General features: G+C 40.0%; 1 protein-coding gene across 1 annotated transcript in view; it reads left to right on the top strand.

Annotated features, from left to right (window-relative positions):
- Positions 1-5,724: 5,724 nt before the first annotated feature.
- itga9 (integrin, alpha 9) overlaps positions 5,725-20,587 on the top strand; it is a 130,683-nt gene continuing 115,820 nt past the window's right edge. The window contains exons 1-3 of the mRNA XM_064337558.1: positions 5,725-6,169; positions 12,983-13,110; positions 19,328-19,434. Coding sequence (XP_064193628.1) covers positions 5,985-6,169; positions 12,983-13,110; positions 19,328-19,434 — 420 coding nt within the window. The 5' untranslated portion in view covers positions 5,725-5,984. The remainder of the gene's footprint in view (positions 6,170-12,982; positions 13,111-19,327; positions 19,435-20,587) is intronic.

The following is a 20,587-nucleotide window of genomic DNA, read 5'->3' as shown; positions in this document are numbered from 1 at the left end:
CATATATATTTGGTAAATTATTACTGGGTTATTTTCTGATGAACACGTAGAAAGAATAGGATCGTTTCTTTTGGGGTGTAATTATATCACTTAGGTTGTTGATAGATTTTCCCTCTTAAAGCCATCTTTAATATCCACTTGTGATAATCCACCAAATTACGTGTTAACAGTGAAATTATGATCAGATTAGTAAATTGGAGAAAGTGAAAGAAAGATGCGTATGAAAGCATGCTATATTCCAATATACAGTATATACGTACCTACTACAATAAGAACAAACTTGCTAAAACTGTATACACATCTGTGGGTGTATACAGTACACAGTATACAGTATTCAGTGGCACTATACTGCACATTGATTTTGAAATTAAACCACTGAAATGGGACCAAAAGTATTTGATAATTGGAAGCTCAGCTGTTTGTTTTTTGGCCAACTGTGTGTCATTGCATCAATTGTTCATGCACATGAAAGCTAACAAAAAGTCTAGAAATTATTCTAGGTTTGGTTTTGTATTTGTTTCTGCTGTCTCTCAACATGATGAGCACAGAAGTGTCAGTGCCAGTAAAGCAAGCCATCATGAGGCTGAAAATCAGAATAAGTCAATCCGAGACATAGCCAAACATTGGGTGTGTCAAAATCAACTGTTTGGTGTTAAGAAACAAGAATGCACTGGTGAGTTCTGCAATAGCAAACAACCTGATAGACCATGGAAGACCACTGTAGTGGATGATCAAAGAATATTTAGAATTGTGAAGAAATTTCAGTTGTCAAATAGATAAAAAACACTCCAGGATGTAGGCATAAATGTATCAAAGCCTACCATAAAGAGAAGACTACGCCGATATAAGTTTAGAGGTTTCACCGCAAGATGCAAACCAAGGTTTACGGTTTTCTAGAAAGTAAAAAAAACTACTTTTCTGGACCAGAGTCTTATGGACAGATGAGTATTAATCTATACTAAAATGATGGAAAGAGGGAAGTGTGGTGACATGAAGGAACTGCTCATGATACAAAGCATCCTGCCTCTGGTAGTGTTATGGCTTTGGCAAGAATGGCTGCCACTAGAACTGGCTCACTTGACTTCATTGATGATGCGGCTGCTGATGGCAGCAGGAGGATGAATTCTGAAGTGTACAGAAACATCTCATCTTAGATCCAACCAAATGCTTAGTAACTCATTGGATGGTGCTTCACCTTACAGCAGGACAGTTTCCTCAAATGTCCTGTTAAAGCACCCAAGGTGTTTTCAAGGCAAACTTGTATGTTCTTGGCTGGTCAAGTCAGTCACCTGAACCTGAATCCAATTGAATATGCGTTTCCCTTGCTGAAGACAAGACTGAAGCTCCTGAAACAAACAGGTATTGAAGATGGCTACATTACAGGCTTGGTAGAGCATCACCAGTGAAGATACCCAGCCACTGGTGATATCTATGTGTCACAGACAGTCATCAAATGCAAAGGATTTGCAACCAATTACTAAATATGGTTACTTTGTTTAATATTATGTTAATTTGTCCAATTACTTCTGGTCCCCTAAAATGTGGGAATTATGTATAAAAAAGGCTGTAATTCCTACATGGATCACCCAATATGGATGTAAATATCCTCAAATTTAAACTGTCAGTCTGCACTTGTCTTTAACCTCATATTCTTTGCTTCATTTCATATCCAAAGTGCTGGGAGTACAGAACCAAGGAAACAAACATTGTGTCACTGTCCAAATACTCACAGACTGCACTGCATATTAAAATCATGCTATATTCAAATGAGTAAATCATACAAAAATATGTTTCTGTGTATGCAGTACCGTGAAAAGCATTTGCCCCTTTCCTGATTTGCTGTAATATTGCATATTTTTCACATTAAATGGTTTCAGATCTTTAGACATTTTGTAATATTATACAAAAGGGGAATATATAAAGGGACCTGAGTAAACACAAAACACTTTTTAAAAATGATTTTATTTATTAATTCAAAAAAAGTTATCAAACACTCTTAAGGGGTTTGAGCTTTCATTTATGAAGAAAACTATTCGCTCAACATTTCTACAGCTTTACTGGGAAAAATTACCTTTCTTTTGTTACAGTTTAAAATTAAATAAAAGTGCTGTTGTAAGAGGAAAGCATATGATTCTGTACTAAATGCCCCTGTGTTGGAGTAGGCATATATGCACTTAATAGGATTGAAGGTAAGATTAATAATGGTGAAAAAATGACATTGATAAATATGATTGATTTAACAAATTACTAACTTTTTTTGATTGACGACAACCCTATACGGTAGTCAATGTATAAGTCGACACACATTCCCAGTGAACAGCTACTCGCTCAGGTGAAAAACCGGCTACATTTGGTGACGGTTTTCTAGCCGACCAGGACGTAGCCAGGCTTTATCCGGGTAAAACCTAAATTAATCCAGTCAAAGCGTCTCTCAACCACATTTCCACCCCTCTAGACGTCTAGTTTCCGGTTTTTGGTCACTAGAGCCGCCTTTCCACCGCAGGAACTTTACCCTGGAACTAGGAACCTTTTGAGGAACTCAGTGCGTTTCCACCGCAGGAACTAGGGTCTAAATTTAGTTCCTGGGGCTTTATTTTACCCCCCAAAAAGTTCCTGCTCGGGGGGTAGTACTTTCCGAAAGTACAGGAACCTTTTGGGTGGAGCTTGCAGCGCTGAACATTTCTGATTGGTCGAGTACTCGCAGCATTTTTTTGTATTTATTTTCAACCGCCATGTTTGAAAATATGCAGCCGCAAACCAATTTATTTTCATAATAACTTCAAATCAAACTTGTATGTTATGCGGCGCAGTAGCCTAGTTTTGGTTATAGTCTGCCAACGTCTTGGAATTTTAACTTGTGCTCTTCTGTTCTTTTCTTGCTTTAGTATTCGTTTTATAAAATGCTAAGCATTCGTGCTGGGACAGCATTGTACGTAGGCTACCAAAACATTCAAACGGATTAATTCGGTTGCTGAATATTTTCTTCCGGATTTTCTTTGTTAGCCCGTTGTAATTGACTCAAAACGTTTGATACAGTTATGTGAGGTATGCGGTAGTTCTGCGTAATTCACATTGGTGATACAGTAAAAGCAAACTGGAAATCACCTTCCGCACTTTTTGTCAGGGTAAAATAACAGGTTAATCTAGTAATCGTCCCTTTAGCTTTTTCAGACTGCTGTAATTTTACTTTATTTTACTGCCATTCTTCAATTCCACGAAAAGACCAGGAAGACTATGGACTAATTTATGGTGCATGGTTCGCATCTGGAGGGCACACTTCGCTGCTCGGCTAGCAGTAACTTCGAAGGAAAGCAAACGGTGGCTGTACCACTACTAATTAAAATTTTCATGCAAGTCCGAGTTTTCGTTCTATTCTTGTCATTTTGCGATTTGCGATATGGAACTGACGATGAGAAAGTAATCAAACAGCAAATTGTTTACAACGTGTGCATGTTTTCTGCTGTTGTTGCCAGTTATATTGGAAATGTGAATGCATTCTGTCACTTCGGATGTCAAGACATGAAAGCAAATGTTTACATAAAAACATAATGAATGTGTTTGAGAGGGTATATAAAACAGTTACAATCTGACTATTGGCCTGTTATATCCTATTTGTTGCATAACAACGGTCCAAGTTCAACTACCAACGACAGTTTTGCTTGACAACGGTAAAATGAACCCAAACGGCTGCAGAAGAATATTTCAATTCCAGTTGATTAAATCGATAAAAAACAAAAAAACAAAAGTAACCATATATAATCATTGTTGGTAACCCGTTGTATATAAGTGGAATAAACCCCTCTGGGCTGTCCCGGTTATTAGAAAATAATGTAGGCTACTTCGGTGGTAGTATGGGGTTACAGAAGAAATCATAGGACAGATGGACCGACGACAACGTCGTTTTTTTCATACTCAGTGGGCTAATTTCCCTAATCTTCGGGGGACTTTAGACCGCGGTGGAAACGCAGACAACCATGGGCTGAAGGAACCTTTTAGTTCCTTGAAAAGTAGTTCCTGGGACTAAAAGTTCCGTGTAATTTTGGTGGAAACGCGGCTGACACTGCACTGTGCTACTTCAATAATTCAGCATGCAGTTTAATTTAAACTTGGATGCAAACTACCGTCTTCTATAATTACAAGTTAATAAAGGGAAACACTATTAATATTTAGGCAAATCCCTCGGTCGTGGCTGTCTCTATTGCACAGACGCAATAGATGTTGTAGGATAACGTGTGTTTACACCTGTGTCTGGTCTCTCGTAATTTTGAACAATAAAAATAGCCTAAGTTAAATAAAGAAGCGTAACACCGGAAAGTTAATTCAATGTGGTAAGTGCGACATAGGCCTATAATGAACTTCCAAGTTCACGTGGAAGGCTTCCTAACTAGCCAGCGCATCGTTACATCTTCGCCCCATCTTCAACTTATCCCAGAGGTTTAGGGATATTCCCAAAATCGAGACGGACATGTCTGTTTTTCATGTGCAGCTGTTCATCTTTCATATTTGTATCTTTCATATTTTTTCACCTTTGCTGTACTCGTATTTCCGTCATCAAATTACATGCATGGTGATTTATTTGTTGTAACGAATAACTCGTAGAGATACAGCACGTTTTAAATCCTGTGCACAAATGTACTTCGCTGTTCATAGAGACATTCATGCGTTTCATTGCAGATAAGTGTACCCAAACTTACTGTGTCCTGTCCGTACCCTTCCCAGCCGTGATTGCCCCAAGCATAATTGCCCGGGTGCATGCCGCCCAGGGAGGGAGGGTATGAATAGACTTTGTTGTAGATGGGCCTCCTCCTGTCTCTGGTGAGGCAGCAGTCTAACTGCGTTTGAAGTGTAGCCCCACGACGCCGTGGGAAGCTCAGCAGGTTAATTTGAGTGAAAAAGAGGGCGTCTGGAAGACAGTGTGCTTTTTTGTTGGTTCCAGAATTAGTTGAATCAATTGCTTCTTGAGTAAACTGGCTAAAAACCACGATTAATTTAAAACAAGTACATAAGTAAGAAAAACTAAATAAACTAAGTATAAATAAATAAATTAATGAATGAATAAATGAATAAATGAATAAATATTTACTCCCCTAAGTAGGCTAGACTATAACATGAAAAAAAAAAACACCTTATGTCTAGGCTACTTATATAAATGCGCCTTATTTACAATGTATTTATATAATTAAGACCTTTAATTTGTTAATTATTTTCATGTGATTAGGCTACTGTAGGCCCGTATATGTCTTGTAAAAATATTAAGTGTCTTGTGCAGAAAGCTGTGAAGGATATCAGCAGATCCGCCTCTCTCCTCTCTAATACGTACAGCAGCGCAAGCCCGACCTTTCCTCCACAAACTTTAATCCCAAAAAGCCATCGTGTGTTATTGATTCTCCAGTTATGCAAAAACAGGACACGATCGTTCAGATTTAGTCATAATTGAACTGGCGCAAATGTCTTCTTGGGTAATTGTATATTTATTCTTTATTGAAGTGCGTAGGATAACGTTATGTAGATGCACATACATGTAAGAAATATTTAAATGAATTATAGTGACATAGCCTAACCTGGAAAACGATTATCAAAGCTTATTTAAATATTTAATTTAAGTGTTGCGATCCGCTCATCGGTCATTTCAGCTTGACTACAGTAGGTGGAGACAAAGCTTTCTTTCCTCCACTGCTTGCTCTTGCGATTTGAAATGTGATGCTTGTCTGCAAAACATACGCCTTACTATAGGGATAGTTACAGCCAAGATCAACTGCGTGCCACTAGTTTCACAGTTAAAAGACAGAAGAGATAGAACCCGGGCAGTTACTTAATGACCCCTCGTATCTGAGGTTATTTTCAAAATTTGTGTTATAAGATTTTAATCCAAGTTCATTTGGCTGAAGAATAGTTTTTGTAGTCTCCGAAACTACTTCAAAATTTCAGCACTAGATTTTTTGTGTGCTTTTAAAAAAATAGCCTATTTTCTCTCTTCGGAAGTGATGTACCAAGGAATGGCTTCAATTCCCGAAAGAAGGTGCACTTTGGATGTATGTTTCCTATTTTTCACAATTTCTTTGGTTTACTCTTATAACATTGATTTAGACCACCCCATAGTGTACCGCGGGCCAGATGGGACGTTCTTTGGATATTCTGTACTGGAACACTTCCACGACAATACACGTTGGTAAGTTAACTAATTGTTGCATAGGCTACTTTGAAAAGTTAATGAAGTACATGTGAACGTAACTGTCCGAATTTGCATCAAAGTGGTACAAGAACGAAAGTAGTTCCGTTATAGGCTACCTTAAATGTATAACATCTTACTTTTGCCCTCGTTGCGCAAGGGATTTAACTTGAAATGCGCCAGCTGTTTGGGTTAAAATTGAACAGTTTGGAATGTGAATCACTGCCTCCGAATCAGGCTTACGTGATAACAAACAAAATATATACACCAGGACAACAAAGAAAAAGAAATAAAAAACAACAACACATTAAAATAGTTCAGGACTAATCATATGAATAACCAAGAACATTGCGCCTTCTGCAGCTGCCAATGGGGCGTGCACACGCTCATCCGCAATTTCATAGCGACCTTGTGATTAGCCTGGCAGAAAGTGTTTAGATCTTCAAGGTATTATGTATTGCACTTATTTAAGTTGTTCGTGTGACGTGGCTGAGCCTTATGTGTGTGTGTGTGTGTGTGTCACTTTTATTACCGTGTCTATAACGGCGATGCCATATTGGCCATCACAGGGTCTCATAACTTTACTTTGGCGTATACATTAAATTTTTGCGCTTTTTACCCAGTGTGATACTTTAACTCAACACACAGAATATCGGTTGAGCTGACTTGGGTGAGGTCATAGTTGACATCACGAAAGGCAGTGACTTTGTCAGAAATTAATGTTCTCTACCTGAAGTATATTGAACAAAACACCCCGCCTATTTGCAAGCAACGTGGTTTTTAGTTGCAATCCAATAGGTCCTTTTGGTGGGAATAATCTAAAACAGAATATGAAGATAACCAAAAAATAAAAAATGAGTTTGAAAAAAACTGCAGCTTAATGGGTCTAAATTGAAAACATAAAATGTTGCTCAGCAGGGTACTCATCAATACTCAGAATACTTACTGCACTGGGACGGTGAAAAAACGATTATACCTTGTTTAATTTTCATTATCGATGCAACTGGAAAAGGTTAAACAGCCCGTATGTGCATGACTTAAATCTAAACAAGTCTTTCGCTTTATGTAAATATATCCAAACGCAGAATACTTTATGAGGTGAAATACGTTGTTTATTCGCCGTCACACACAGTAGGCCAACATTTCGTCCGATCAAGCTGTCACGTATTTTTGCTAGAGTTATTACTAAAATATTAAGTGCATTGTAAGGGCGGGATGCAGAACTACTAAACAGGCCAGAGTTATTTCTTTACAATCCACGAATCCATAAAAGATAAAAAATAAACTGTAAACATTATTGCTATGTGCATCTGCGAAAAAGGGCTGTTAACAAGAAGAAAAGCCTTTAGTGGTCCAAGCACTATCAGCACTGGACCAAAACGAGTGAGAAATGCAGAAGCACATCTTTTTAGACCAGCAGATAGTTGCCGTTTCCTGTTTTCAGTGGAACTGGTTTCTCTCTAACTACTCTGAGTTTTTCCTGTAGTTGTGGTGCAATTTTACAACAGTTACTTTTGCTAGACACCACAAGCTATTTGTCTACTGCCTCTTGATCTTCCTGGACCCTTCTGAGTATGTACCGAACACTACGCCTGGAAATCTTAAGATTCTTTGCAGTTTCTCACAGGGAATAACCTTGCCACAATATGTTTACTTGGCCTCACACATCTAAGACGGACACTGCCTTTTTTTAAACCATATTTCTTGCAGCTTTAGTTCCCGTTCTGCTTACACTGCATTTGCAAAATGATTTGATAGACTTCCAATAATTTGTTTAATTGTAACTAAAGTCAAAGGAGGTTTCTAATACGTACAATAAACACTTAAAGGCTTTTGGATGGTTTGTGCTGTTAAGAGACTGTTCCACTGTGTGGATGCACCTCATGTATGAATCTACGCCATACCACCACTAACTGTGGCTTGCCACAGGGCAGTGCATGCTTAACATCACTCAGTGAGGGAGGGTTTTGGTAGATGGATTTGTCCTAGTGTTATTGTGCACAAGAAAGCTGCCCTGGTCAGTCAGACACCTGCAGTCTGCCTTAACTTTTGGAACTTGTCAATATACAAGTTTGGAGAAGTGCTGCTATATCCAAAGAGAACAGTCTTCACATTCTTTATTAATTCAGTTCACTAAATGCTACATTCAGACACATTGTCACTATGACTTAATTTGCTAACAAAGCTAGGAACAGATGCCAACCAAACAGTCCCTGTCTTCAACTTCTTAATATGAGCTGTCACTGACTATACTGATTAGTGCATCACACTAAATTACTTGTTGACCCAGTAACTGTCAGCAATTTCACATATTTTCCAGTAATACAAGACTGCACCATTAAATCTGGCTCCACTATTAGCATATACCTCTTGCTCCGATGTAGACTAAAGAAATTAAATTCCGCCATATCCAATATGTTCCAAGAGTCATTTTTTTAACTTAAGTTTCATACACTGCACATTTTTTAAATTTGCTAAACCTTGAAAAACCTGATTTGGACGAATTATTCCACATGCTAATTATGTTCCATTATTTTTCTCACAATTCAAGGTAACATGGTAGTGTCTGTCCCTGCAACAAAGAGGCACAATGGTCTCCACCTGTTTCTTAAACAAAATCTGCTGCAGGTATCGCCATCACCTGACTCACAGTTTAGACCAGTAGCCATGCTCGACATTTAAATGTTCAGTGTTTGAGGAATTAACTCTGTCTTCTGCAAGTACAAGTTTGCTTGTAGCTAACAATAATGGAGTAAATACATTGCTAGCTAGATAGCTGACATTACAGGGTTCCTATTGGAGTTGGAATCAGGTGTGCCAGTGTCTAAAAAAAAAAATTGAACTGAACTGAAAAACTGTCTAGGTTACAGTGCTAACATCTTGGCTTTGTTATTTTTCACAGAATTAATTAATTAGAAGTTATGTTAGCTATCTAGGAGAATGATGAAGAAATGTTCCTGATAAATTGATACATTTCTTCTGTGATGCATGTTGGCACAGTATAAGGCTGTACTCATTGACTCTCAACATTGCTACAAGGTGCAGAAATGAACTTGTGTGTTGTAGAAGCTACCCAGGGAAATGGCACTTTGTTGAACCCCTTTAAATATTTTGGCATCGGAATCAGAACAATTACATTAAATTCTTCAATTCCTGATACAAGAAGTTAAAGACTGGATTAGTACAATACCAGTACCAACCAGTAGCATCATTACAACACTAAATGAGAGTCATTGGTGGGGGGAGGAAAGGATTTTGGAGATGCTGGAGTGTAATGGACCAGGAGGGCTGGTGTTGGTGTGTGAGTACGGTAGGAGGCTAGGCAGCTTATTTGAGCATGATGTCCTAAAAAAGGCTTATACGCCTTTGCCAAGATATCACACTGAATGATACACATTAGGGTTGTTCTGAGGGTCTGTTTTTTCCGTTCACACTTGCCCTTTTAAAAGTTATTAATAGCACATCTCCATGATTGTGGGAAGGGAGTGATTTAGTGAAATAATGTTTTGGTTTTTAGGCATAAATGACAAGCCTGAATGGTATTGGCTCATTCTTATCAAGCATATTGAAACATATTTTTATCAGTATGAAGCAATACTATCACCAGCTGTTTGTGAGGCCAGTGAGACATTTGGTTGCTTGTGGTTTGTGCTGGCTTCTGTCAGCATGGCCATTTGTTTTCCCTTTGTCAAACCCTAATGTAAGGACAACTCTAAATTTGCATGACTATGGATTGAAACATCTCACAACTCTGGGGGTGGGCCACTTCTGACTTCTAAAGTGAGGGCCTGGTTGGTTAAGGTCTGTTTCACAGCAATATGCTTGATTTTTTGATTTAAGCCAATGGCTCACAGATGGATAAGTGGCAAAACAAGGTTGTATATGGCATCTTTCAAAAATAGCTTACCTAAATTACCCAAAGTATGTCTCTGGGAGTTGTTTAAGCTGGAGACACACTTGATGATTCTTGAAAATCATCACCAGATTTTCAAGTGAATTTGACATGAGTGGACTACTGCATAACTGGGGTTACCCAGCTTGCAAGATTTCAAAAAAGGTTTCAAAAATCCTGTAAATGTAAAATCCGGCGCCCACTATACTGACTATACCATAGAAGGTTATTATTGGTTTTTCAATATTTCATATATGGTTGGATACATTGATAAACACAGATAAATGAGGTTTCAACAAAATTGAACCTACTCTAAATGAGAAAATAGCCTTTGATGAATGTCATAAATGAAGGTTCAATCAAATCTGTCCCACTTCTATCCCTCATTTGGATAGCACAGCGTAAACTGAGAATATTTAATCAGAATTTTGAGTGTTTCCTGTGGTTTAAATGACTCCTTTGTGGTGGCACTTTTGCTTTTGTACATTAAATGAAGAGTGTGGCTTGTGCATTGTGAGGTGAGCGAGTACACCAATCCCATAGATAGTCTGTGAGCTCAGACAAAAGGCCCAAGGCAGGGAAAAGGCCCTGGGACTGGGTAAGGCAACATAAAACAACAATGCGCTTTAAAAAAGAGGAAAAAGGAAATAATAAGAACAAATAAAACTTAAATAGGCACTAATGAGGCTAACTAAGGTCCTATGGGGCTGGAACTGCAGAGGCATCTGGGATAGTGCTGTTAATTTTAGTCAAGCCCTGGATTTAGAGGGCTGAGTGTCTCCTTGGGGCTTTTTCCATGGCTCTTAATGAAATTTGGCTTGCTGTAAGCTCAAGTCTCACTTCAGCTTAACACCTCAACTTGAATACAGTGACAGATCCTACATGTGATGATTAGCAATAAAGTTTGCTTTGGTGAGTATCTTCCTAGCAGCTTATGCATATCAAAGAGTTTTAAAATCCTCTTCAAATCTTAGCAGAGTATTGCCAATTGGTGCCATGTCACACAAGCAACATCCAATAAAGTTTTGGAATTACCACCAATGATTCCCACTTACTGCAGGGTTTCACTAGAAGTGACTTGCAACAGACAGTGGCTCTGCTTTCCTGGATTGCAGGGTGTCTTTGAAGATGACAGTGCTCTTGTCCCTAAAGCACAAACATGGCACTAACATTATCCATATTCACCCTGCAGGATTCCAGACACCGATAAGCTTTGTGGCACGGTGTGTACAGGCTGTAGTAGCCACATACGGCGGCGCGCCACCCTATTGAATGACTTCACACTTCTGTATGTCGCTTGTGTAGCCCCTTCACTCTGCCACTTTCCCTTATGTGTCTGTTATAAGGGGGACAGAAGTTCCATCAGTTCATTGTGCCATTTGTGTGAAGCATGAAATGTTTACATTTTTAAAATGCTTTTTATTTAATTCAAAAGCACAGGCAAGACAGTTTCAAGTATTTCATTACATAATATGATAAGATAAAAATATTTCATTTGAAATTACAAACAAAAGTTGTTTAATGTAAGCTGAATTTAATGCTAGTATAATGGGATAACACTGTAAACTTTAAAACCAATATATGCATGACAGCATAAATTAAATTCAGGATACATTTTTATTTTAATCTTATTTTATTTTTATTTTAATATTTATACAGCACCTGTTGCGTATTGTATTCATAGCATCTTCCAAAAATGATTGTAACAAGTAACACAAACAGAATTTATTTAGAGAAATATATAAAACAAAAACCTTATTAATTACCCAATTATTAACATTTATCTGTTGAATTAGGTTTTTATAAGAAACTTTAAAAATAATTGAATCATTTACTGTCATACTTGGGGCAAAATGGATAGAGGGGCAGAGATCATGCGTCCAGCAACAAAACACAAACTTTAGAACAAATATGCCACACTGGGGCACTGTACACTTACTTTACCTTCATTTAAGCTATTAGTGCCTGGCCCCCATTAATTGCTGCTTTCAGCAATATTTATTTTTGGTATGGGCAGTTTGGGAAAGTAAAACCATCCTTTTGTTGATGTCTTCATTGAATCCCTGTTCATCTAGATAATATAGCAGTTGTTCTGTTGCTGAACAATGTGACAGTTCAAAATCCTGACTCAGCTCTGGGCACAGACTGGACTATTGTTTTCACCATATGCTGGATGGAGATATTGAACCACAAGGGTTTTAGGTAAACTGAAACAGGAAGCGCTTGTAGGCAATGACAGTAAAACATTTATTGTAGCCAATGGTAAATTCATTACACAGTGCTATATATTATACTTTATATGAAATTATTTTTTTCATGTGAGCGATTGTACGCTTGTACACGCATACATATATTTATCATAGAAAGTAGATGTTGACATCTTAAAACAAATACATGTACTATCACTTAAAAAAATAAATAAAATAAAACATTTTTATTGTTTTAAGTATTTATTTACCATATTTTTTCCAAACCCTTTTTTGTATCTTTAACAGACACAAATTGTTGTTGTTAATACATTAAACGTAGGGTTGATTCTGGAACACGAGCAATACACGCATCCCCTTATTCTCTAAATATTGAATCTGTGTAATACATATTTAAAAAGTATTTTATGCATATAGTATTTATTTTTGGTGTGGGCAGCTATTCTCTGGCCTCTGCCCCATTCTGAGTTTCCAGGGTAACCCCTTTGAAAAAGTCCCTTTCAGGTGTGAAATCACTTAAACTGCTTCCCAGGCTCTGAGTCTGTCTTCAGCTGAGTGAAAAGAGCCTACGAGAGGTGCTGTAATGGACGGAGGTGTGGGAGGCGGGGGTGAGGGCTGAGGTTTGAGGTTTGAGGTTTGTCAGAGTTGGTTATGGATCTCGGGTTACACTCGTGGACTCACACTCTGCCTTTTGCCCCAATCTCTTCTCTACAGGGTGCTGGTGGGCGCCCCCAAAGCAAACTCCTCCTTCAGCAGCTCAGTGCGAACCCCCGGAGCCGTGTACAAGTGCCGCGTGCACAGCAACCCCGACCGTCGCTGCACTGAGATGGACTTAGGCCGAGGTCAGTGTGCTGATACCAAGTCCACACCACACGCTGGACAGGGTCCACTCCACACCCCCATGAGTGTGTTCAAGCAGGTCCACACCACAGACCCAACTGTGTTCCTTTAATGCAAGAAGATAATATCCAATTCCAGCTGTGACCGGATATTTAGAATATAGCACAACGATTGCACTTATGTGTTCCTATTATGGTTAAACGTCAACGGCAGCATAGGACACAGTACAGTTCACAAGATGCGAGATGCTCATAAAGGAAACCAAAGAGGAGGCTGTAATCAAGGGTGCCTCTGCACCATGGTTAGAGGACCATATCAAAAGTCGTAGTTTGTGGGTGGTAAATGAAATTTACCTAAGGGTCTGGTTGGCGTTCGTGGTGTTCTGCTCGGGTTACACGAGACACTCATTGTGCGGTCAGATCTGTGCACCGCACGACCAGAACAGCATGCCAGCACAGCTCACTGGAGAAACGTTTGAACTGAATGCTGCTGCTTCAAAGCGCCTTTCTGTGTAGCATATACACCCAGAATTATTGTCCAATGTGGGAGTACTTTCTGAAGTTCAAAAGGTCACGTGTGGTAAACTACAGATGGGATGAGCAGCTGCAAAATATTGTGGATGCATTTTTGTAAATGTACTGCAGCGTTTGAAGAATTAATTTTTAATGCTTTATTATTGTTTTTAGATTTGCACATTGTGGGATGGTAAAGGAAATTTAGCAATCAGTATATTAATTTCACAGAGAATTCCATGTTTTTCATGCAATGGCATGTATACCTCTGATCTTCTGTGTTCTTACTGCTAGCTAGGGGCCTAGTTAGTAGTGCAGTGCAGGGTGTGCTGCAGTGTGTCTGTGAGCTAGGTGCAGGAGGAGTGTTGCAATGTGTCTGTGACCTTGGGGAAGGGGGACTGGTGCAGACGTGAGGCAGTCTGTAGGGTGACTGAGTCTCAAGCCGTCTAAGTGTCCCCCTGCTTAGGTGGGGATTTGATCATTTGGCCTAGTACCCTCTGAGCTGTGATATGTTCTTTATGTTACTTTCTACTTTCTACTTCTAAATTAGGTTAAAGAAGGGCAGACTGTCTGTTCCGGTATATGATTTGCCATGTTACCTTCTCCTCCTGCAGGCAGCAAATTTCTTGGTGCAATTTTGATTTGATAGAATTGTTGTGACATGATTGAGGGTCAGTGTGTTCTCTCTCCATTCTGATCTGTGCCTCCCTCCTTCACATGAGGCCCTCTCACCATTATGGACCCCCATGGTGCTGGAACTTCTCCAACTTTTGGTTTATTTTTGGTTATTGTTGTGACTCAGCTTTGTGATTGCAGGGGGAATGTGGAGCTGCCAGGCTGCCACTTGGAAGGCAGATTCAATCTCAGCCTACACTTTCCTCCTCTACGTCCACTTCCTCACTCTCTCAAAGACATGGATCACCCCTCAAAAATTGATCTCCCCTTCCTGGGAGAATCTACCCTCTTTCAACTGTCCGTTTTTTGAAAAACTGTTCTTTCGATGATCTCCAGTTGACCCCTCTCCATCAATCTGACCACTAACTTTTCTCTCTCTCTCTCCTCCAAACTATCTTCCCCCACCCACTCCTACTATCTCTCTCCTCCAGTTACTATCTCCCACCCACCTCTTCAGTCTTTCTCTCATCTCTCTAATGGCACTGCAACATACTTTCTGCTTTCTTCACTTTCTTCAGCCTTTTACTCCCTCTGCCCACTTGTTCCCAGACCTTTCTGACCTTCCTCCCCCAGTTCTTGGTTGTCTGACACCCTCCAGGCTAACAGAACCATACTACAGACAGCAGAGAGGGAACATAAATCTAGGGCCCCAGCTGATCTGTCGGACCAGTTCCTGCTCTGTATTTCCATCAGCTGTCCCTGCTGCTAAGGTTAACTTTTATCAAACCAAAATTCCAAACTCGCCTGGGTCTCCTCCTCTTCTGCCTCTGCTCTAAATGCCTTGGTATTGATGACACTCAGCTCTTTCTGTCTTTCCCACCAACTGACCTACAGTTCTCTGTCTACACACACATCTGAGCCTGTGTAAATGGCATCTTGAGCTGGATGGAAAACACTACCTAAAGCTTATGCTGGAAAAGACTGAGATGTACATCTCTGGGGTGTTTTCCCTTCCACATGATCTCTCTTCATTGCACCCTTCGCCACACCACACTGTCGGCACCAGGAACCTCGTAGTGCTGCTGGATGACAAACTGAACAGCACTGTGGTCATTGCAGTGGTGAGCTAAACATGCAGATTCTTCCTCTATAACCTCAGGGAAATCCGCTTGTTTGTCACGGTCTACACAAGACAGCTTCTAGTTTGGGCTCTGGTGCTCTCTTGCTTTGATTCCTGTAACTCTGTCCTCACTGGCCTGCCTCCTTCTTCCATCAGGCCCCTCGAGAACACTGTTGCTCACCTGATCTACACCCCCAAAACACTCCCACATCATGCCCCTCCTCATGGCCCCCCACTAGATACCCACAGCCATACTCATGAAATTTTAAACCTTGCTGCTAACTTACCAGGCTAATAAAGAGACCGATCCTTCATGCCTTAAAAGCATCATCAGACTGCACACACCGGCAAGACCCCTCTGTTCTGCATCCTTGGGACACCTGGCTCCTCCCCCTCTGCAAGGCTGCACTTCCGGTTGTGTCTGCTGTCTGATCTGGCCCTTCGGTGGTGGAATGTGCTTCTGCACATGCTGTGTCTCTGGGGAATATACTTCCCCCCCCCCCTTGGGAATTACTGCGCTTTGATCCCTGATCTTTGAACTTTCCAGTTGCTATGGGTAAGAGCCCCTGCTACAGTAGATGCCAGTAAAGGAAAGTGCAGTAAAGTATAATGCAAAGTCTAATAATATTTTATGGATAATTCCAATGCTGCATGGTCACAGCAGGCGCAGAATTGCAAAGGTAACAGGAGATCGGCAGGAAATGCATAATTAATGCAGTCAGTGTCAGCAAGAAATGCAGGAGAAGTTTACTATTGACTGACAATTTTAACAGCACTGAGAAAGAGAATGTTAAAGAACTTTACAAAATTTAGTTAAATTCTTATGACCCATGTAATGTATAGTAGGAATTGTTTTTGTAAGCTTTTTTAAATATGCTGAGCTTGCAAAATCGATCTTCTGATCAGGCTTTGTAATACAGTTCCCATCAGGTACCAAGTGAATGAATGCCAGTGTATGCTTTTCATATTAAACAGAAGCAGAGTTCTCCCCACCTACACCATCAGCAGGAATAATTTGTCTAAGTCTTAGGGGTGTTATTCTGTTATGCAGTACATTTTACATTGTGCTCTAGGTGTTTGTATTATTGTCTGCAGATTGGCAGTGTGAGACAAATCACCACAAAGGGGAAGGGCAATGCATGGAAAGCATGGGATAAAGACATATGGCAGTAGAGCTTTACTATGTTACAAGGTATATTAATATCACCTGGCATGATTATGTCTTAGCAGTTTGCACTTGTTATATTAAAAGCACTGGGTCAAGGGGGGGGGGGGGCGGTCTGGCGGGTGCACGTGCTAGTAGCATTCATGACCACTATATATACATATATACATATATATATATTTATATATTTTTCTCTCTCTTTCTCTTCTTTGTTTGATTATTGGTTTTCTTTCCTTTTTTTCTGTTTTGTTCTGGTTTGATTAGGTCAGTTTATTTTATGAATTTGTTACCTCCTCTGCCCTTTTGTTTTTGTTTACTTACATAAATAAAAAATAAAAAAAACACTGGGTCATGCAGTGCATGACGAGCATGGCCTCGCTGCATTCCACTGCTGTACAGTTATTATAGATATAGAGCTACCACAAGCTTGGCACACAGTGTGACTTTTAAGATGGCCACCATATTTTCTGGTGATTGAAGGTGCGAAGGCAGTGTCAGAACTGTATGTGAATAAGGTATCGACTTTGTTTACACACATGCACAATGTATCTTATTCATGCCTTGTTTTATAAGTCGTGCATGGAATTTTTTGTACTCAGATGAATCAGTTATAAAAAGAACCTGGTCCCTTGTAAGAATTAGCTGAAGAACTGGGCTAGACTGCTGATTCCTGGATGGCTTACCAGGCCGGCACTCATTCCACTTTCTAAATGTGAACAGGATGGCTCTTCTTTGATCTTTATTGTTTACATCTTTGCAACTATGTGTTACAAGCACCAAATCCTACCGGATTTCACTGTTGAGATGCACAGACAGTGGCTCCACCCAGTTAGGCCCCTAGGCCATGATGGTGTTGACAGCTCCAAGGAACTGCATGGAGTGCGCCCTTGGGCTAGGATTCCCATCCCCCTGTGGATGACCTGATTAGTGATCAAGGAGTTCACTGTAACGGTCTCCCAAGCAGCAAGGTCGCAGGCTGTCCAAATCAGCATCTTCTGACATCTGTGCTTTGGAAAAATCCCTCTGTGGCACTGGGCAGTTGCTTTGGCTACAATTCAGCAATGCTTCTTCTCTATCAGTCAGTGCTCTTGGAGTCTTCTCGCTTCTATGATAAAAACATGAGATTTGGTTTGGGTAATCCCAACACATAGAAACAAATCAAAACCAGCCACCCATCTGTAATAACTTCTTTGTTTTATAAAATCCCTGTATCTGTTTTAACATGGGACTAACCCCACAATTATACAATTCAATGGTGGCTGAGAATCACTAATGGAAGGTTGCCAGATTTGCCGATAATATGTGCTGTCTCCCATAATATCTTAATGACAGCTTCAGGCTTTTATATAAAGGGTAGGTTTTAGAATAAGTAATCTGTCTCCAAGTCAATGACTGACATTCAAGATTCAAGCATAGAAATTCTGATGAATTTTACCCTCTGTCTTTTTTGAGGCAGAAAATGAATACTGTAAAGAAGCCTATTTGTGTGATTTGCTCAAAACAGGGCTTCGTCTATACCGACTTATCTTAGTGTCTTAATGTGCCTGTTTTCTCTGTTATAAATGAAAAAACCACACACAATGCACTCAGGCTATGTGTCAGTGCTTTATAGTAATCTATAACTTAATAAAAAATGAACATTTCTTTCATATTATGAGAATATAACATTTCTTTAATTCTTATTCATATACTATATATGTAGAAAAGTGAATTATTTTTAGTGAAATACCATGTGTTTCCTTTCCCTTACAGCTATAGGACTGACTTTGGATCAGATATACGTCACCAAATGACTCATGGCAAACTAATAGCTTCTTGTTTAAAAGTGTTTACAGATTTCACAACAAGTGACAGATATGAATATCAGTGGTCTTACATCACATATTACAAAATTAAGACAACTTGCCAATGTCTGTGTTTGACCACAATTTTTTGGTATCCTTTAGGAGACTGGCCATTGAAACCACAACTTGTGTAGTTAAGAGCCATGACTATACAAGAGTTTTGTATTTACAAGAGCCATGTTTTTTTTTTGCTCATATTCATGCCTGTATTTGTAACATACATTAAATCTCCATTCTGATGGCCTTGGTCCCAGCCACCTGCTAAAGCAAACACAACTCCATGCTATGGTCCTGTCAATTATTCACTCCCACAGGCGACTGCAGCCTTGGGCTTCAGTGATCAAAAGACACAGGGAACAGTCTTATTAAAATGGTCCTTTTCAAAGAAACTGATTGAGAAACTCCTGTGCAATACTGCAAAATAGTGCAGGAAATCTTATTCTAAAAAACACTGTTAATTTCAGCACTGACTGTTATCATTCATTGAAATTGGAACCACTGGTTTAACTCCCACTACTACAGTTACTGCAGGTATATTGTAATGGGATTTCATCTTTAAATAATATCAAGGTGAAAGGAAACTATTGATGTATGGTTTGGCTGGTTCGATGATAAATGTAATACTGACTTTCCCTTATATAGTAGGGTGTTAGCACTGGCATTCCTTCCATAACTGTATGATTGTATTCAGTTTATTTCTTTGGGCATATCCAGCAATTTGACCTCACTGTTTAACCCAACTCTCTGTACATTGTGTTTGTGAACTTAGCCTTGTATGTATGATAAATGACTCACCAGTTTGTTTATATTACGTATGTATTTAGCTCTTTGTCAGCATTTCACCCATAATACATGAGACAGAACCATAATAAGTAGTGGTATAATGAGGATGGTGGAGATATATGCTGTAACTCATGTCTCAGAAGATGAGCACTAGTGACGCCGTGTCTGCCCTCTCTCTAGGGAATAAGCCGAGACAGTCCTGTGGAAAGACCTGTGAGGGGGACCGAAACAACGAGTGGATGGGGGTCAGTCTGGCCCGGCAGGACAAGCCCAATGGAAACGTGCTGGTGAGTTGCCCCCCCCCCCTTCCCACACACACACACATAGGCTGGGTTAGGGTGTGTACACTTCCTGGACTAGAATTGAGTGAGTTATAAATGCCCCAGGCTATGCAGGCTGGACCCCCCATGGCTGGGGTGGGACTGATACAGAGCAGAAGGTAGAGGTGGATCAATCGAAGACAGATAGCTGGGAGACAAAAAGGCAAAATGGGCTAATAGAGAATGGGCCGATGGCAGAATGGACAAATACTAGAATGGGCTAGTAACAGACTGGGCCAATGGCAGAATGAACCAATGGCAGAGTGGGCCATTGGCAAAATGGGCCAATAGCAGAATGGGACAGTGGCAGAATGGGCCAATAGAGAATGGGGCAGTGGCAGAATGGGCCAATACCAGAATGGGCTTGTAGCAGAATGGAGCAGTGGCAAAATGAATCAAAGGCAGCTGGAAGTCAGTGACAGACACATAAAACAAATGCTTGTTTCGCACTACAATGTGAATAATGTTAGTTTCCAGTTCCCTGTGTTAAAATGTGCTGAACTATGCGTGTGATTGTGGTGATTAGGTGAGCTGCCTGTTCTGAAGGGCGCAGACAGCTCATTAGAGTCCATCGAAACTCAGGGTGGTCGCATTATGCCCAAGGTCGCAGCCTGGCGACTGAACATGTGTGGTGGTGCGTGAGGGTGGAAGAACTACCCCGGAGGCCCAATGTCTGACATCTGAGGGGTATCTGGCGGTATCAGGAGGGAAATGAAGGGCATTTGTACATGTCTCACAGCCTTGTGTAGAGTGACAGAAAGCAAACATCCCTCTCAGGCTCAACTCACTGCTTAGTGGAGCATAAGTCCTTAAACCCGTACTGTATGAATTACTCTTTACAAGAAATTATACTCTGAGTGTCAGTGAGCATGCTTTGGGTGGAGAAGGTTCTAAAAGTCCTGTTCCATTTCAAAAAAATATGACTCTTGCTGGAACAGATGCCAATGGTTTTCAGTCATCTCCTGTATTTTTATTCTATATTTCTATTTTTATATATCCCATTAACACGTGTAAATCTAAGTCACATTATGTGTCACATATCATCCCTCTGAACATATACCTGCTGACACATAAACCTATAGAAGGTCACATGATACTGAGAGAATATAACTTAGATCTT

Source organism: Anguilla rostrata, chromosome 1 (genome assembly GCF_018555375.3).
Source record: "Anguilla rostrata isolate EN2019 chromosome 1, ASM1855537v3, whole genome shotgun sequence".
Taxonomy (NCBI): Eukaryota; Metazoa; Chordata; class Actinopteri; order Anguilliformes; family Anguillidae; genus Anguilla; species Anguilla rostrata.
This window is presented reverse-complemented; position numbering and strand designations above follow the sequence as displayed.